Genomic DNA, 2,005 nt, shown 5'->3' with positions numbered 1-2,005 from the left:
GCGCCTGGTCGATCGATAGAGTGCTGCTACGACGCAGGACCGCGATGTGTTAGACAAGTACTGATGATTCTGAAGGCGGGTCTGGCAACCGAAGATTCACTTCTTTTTTAGCCTGTGTTTTTCGTGCGTGCCACTGTCGGGGAATCAGCTTTTTTGCTAGCTGCGACCGAACATTGACCAGCGATAGATGATTGATCAAACAAGCTTGATGCATAGTGGGTAAATCACAGAATGGAGGGGACGTGTACACTGTTAATTTGCCATCGTTCCTTCTCAAACATATACTGCCAGTACAAATTGGTGAACTTCCATGTCAAAATATATAGGAAAAAAGAGGGCAGGGGTAAATGCAGTGGCGATTCTACTCAACAGGCTTCATCAGGCTCTAGCCTACCCTCAAAATTTGCCACACAAAGAAACACCACCAATGATTAGCACAATAGTAGTTAGGTGCAGCGTATAAAATAGCTTCTGACACCAAAAAATCAGTATCCTTGAAGTCGAGCCTGCCCTGCAATTATGTTCTAGATTCGCCACTGGGTAAATGTGGTAGATTGGATACGACCATTTTATGTAAACACACATGGTTACAGAGAAAATATTACCTTCATTTGCGTATCATAGTTTTTGGTAGCCAAGTATATGCAATATACCCACTAATTACTTCGTTCCATCTTCGCGGTAACAAATTGAAGCACGCTGCATGGGCTCGCCCGGACAAAGGACGTAGTACGTGTCAGTGGTTTAGTCTACACGTGGGTGAGCGTGTGTCCATGCAAGCCATGACTAGTCTTGCCATGCGCGGACCAAACCAACGATCGAACACCATTCTCCTCCATCACTCCAAGCAGCTTTAGTACTATAGTACAGTAGCTTATTCTTCTTTGGGTGTGCGTGCTAGCTACTTCTTCTTACTGCTGCTGTAGTAGTCCTCCGCGAGGAGCTCGTCCAGGACCCTGTCGTCGAGGTACTCCAGCTCCACCTTCTCCGTGTCAGGGACGCGCCTGCTCGCGGCCGCCTGGGCGGCGGCCGACGACGAAGAAGACCCGCCACTCATCCTGCCAGCCTCGCCGGGGAAGTTGAGGATGGCGGTGGCGCCCTTCTGCGCGAATGCGGCACGGTCGTAGGCGCGCGCGGCCTCCTCGGCGGTGTCGAAGGTGCCGAGCCAGACGCGGGAGCCGCCGCGCTCCGGGTCCCGGATCTCGGCCGCGAACTTGCCCCACGGCCGCTTCCGCACGCCGCGGTACTTGCCCTCCTTCTTGTCATCCTCCATGTGCTATTGCTAGCTAGCTGAGGGTCGGTCTGTACTGTATGCAGGCAGCAGCGCTCAGTTAGCCAGCTCGCATGCAGGCAGGGCAGATGCAGCTATAGCTTGGTGAGGTTATAATCTAGAAGGAGCTAGATAGCACTAGTATCTAGCTTGCTAGCCAGCTAGCTATGCAGATACTCGTAGCTAGCTAGCTGCGTATATGTGGCTGCCGGCATATGCAGGTGCAGCTAGCTATTTATACAGAATTGGCGGTGCATGCAGCAGCTAGCGAGCGAGCTAGCTTAGGGCGTTTGCATCATGCGCGCAGGCGTAATTATCTATCTACCTACCTTACGATCACATCACCACACAAGCAGTGCACTACCGCGCTCTTCTGACCGTTCTGGGAAGCTAGGCCGTAGACCATTCTACTGCCGCGACGGGCGGGTCGATCGATCGACATGGACGAATAATCAGCCGCAATCAAGCAGTTGGGGTGGGATAGGGAATGCATATTCTCCGATCGACCGAGAAAAGTACGTCAGTTTAAATTTACTGGTGATCGATCGATCGACATGACCCCGACAGTTAAAGATGTAAGAAGATTGGGCGGGCGGCGGCTGCGCCTGCGCCCGCGCGCGTGAGCTCCATTCCATCCTTGTGCGTGGCCGGCCGTGACGCTCCACGGATGCCGATGCGTACGTCGGCCGACCGGCGCTGGAAAGCGGGGGCATCGGAATCCCGGTTCACGTGGGG

At 53.4% G+C, this 2,005-nt stretch overlaps 1 protein-coding gene across 1 annotated transcript; it reads right to left on the bottom strand.

Annotated features, from left to right (window-relative positions):
* Positions 1-245: 245 nt before the first annotated feature.
* Positions 246-1,466, bottom strand: LOC125554285 (ethylene-responsive transcription factor ERF096-like). The gene has a single exon (XM_048717861.1). The coding sequence runs from the start codon at positions 1,271-1,273 to the stop codon at positions 902-904; it is 372 nt and encodes a 123-aa protein (XP_048573818.1). The 5' UTR covers positions 1,274-1,466; the 3' UTR covers positions 246-901.
* Positions 1,467-2,005: the final 539 nt, after the last annotated feature.

Source organism: Triticum urartu, chromosome 4, assembly GCF_003073215.2.
Source record: "Triticum urartu cultivar G1812 chromosome 4, Tu2.1, whole genome shotgun sequence".
Classification (NCBI taxonomy): Eukaryota; Viridiplantae; Streptophyta; class Magnoliopsida; order Poales; family Poaceae; genus Triticum; species Triticum urartu.
Note: the sequence above shows the minus strand (reverse complement) of the source record. Positions and strands in the feature narration are given on the sequence as shown.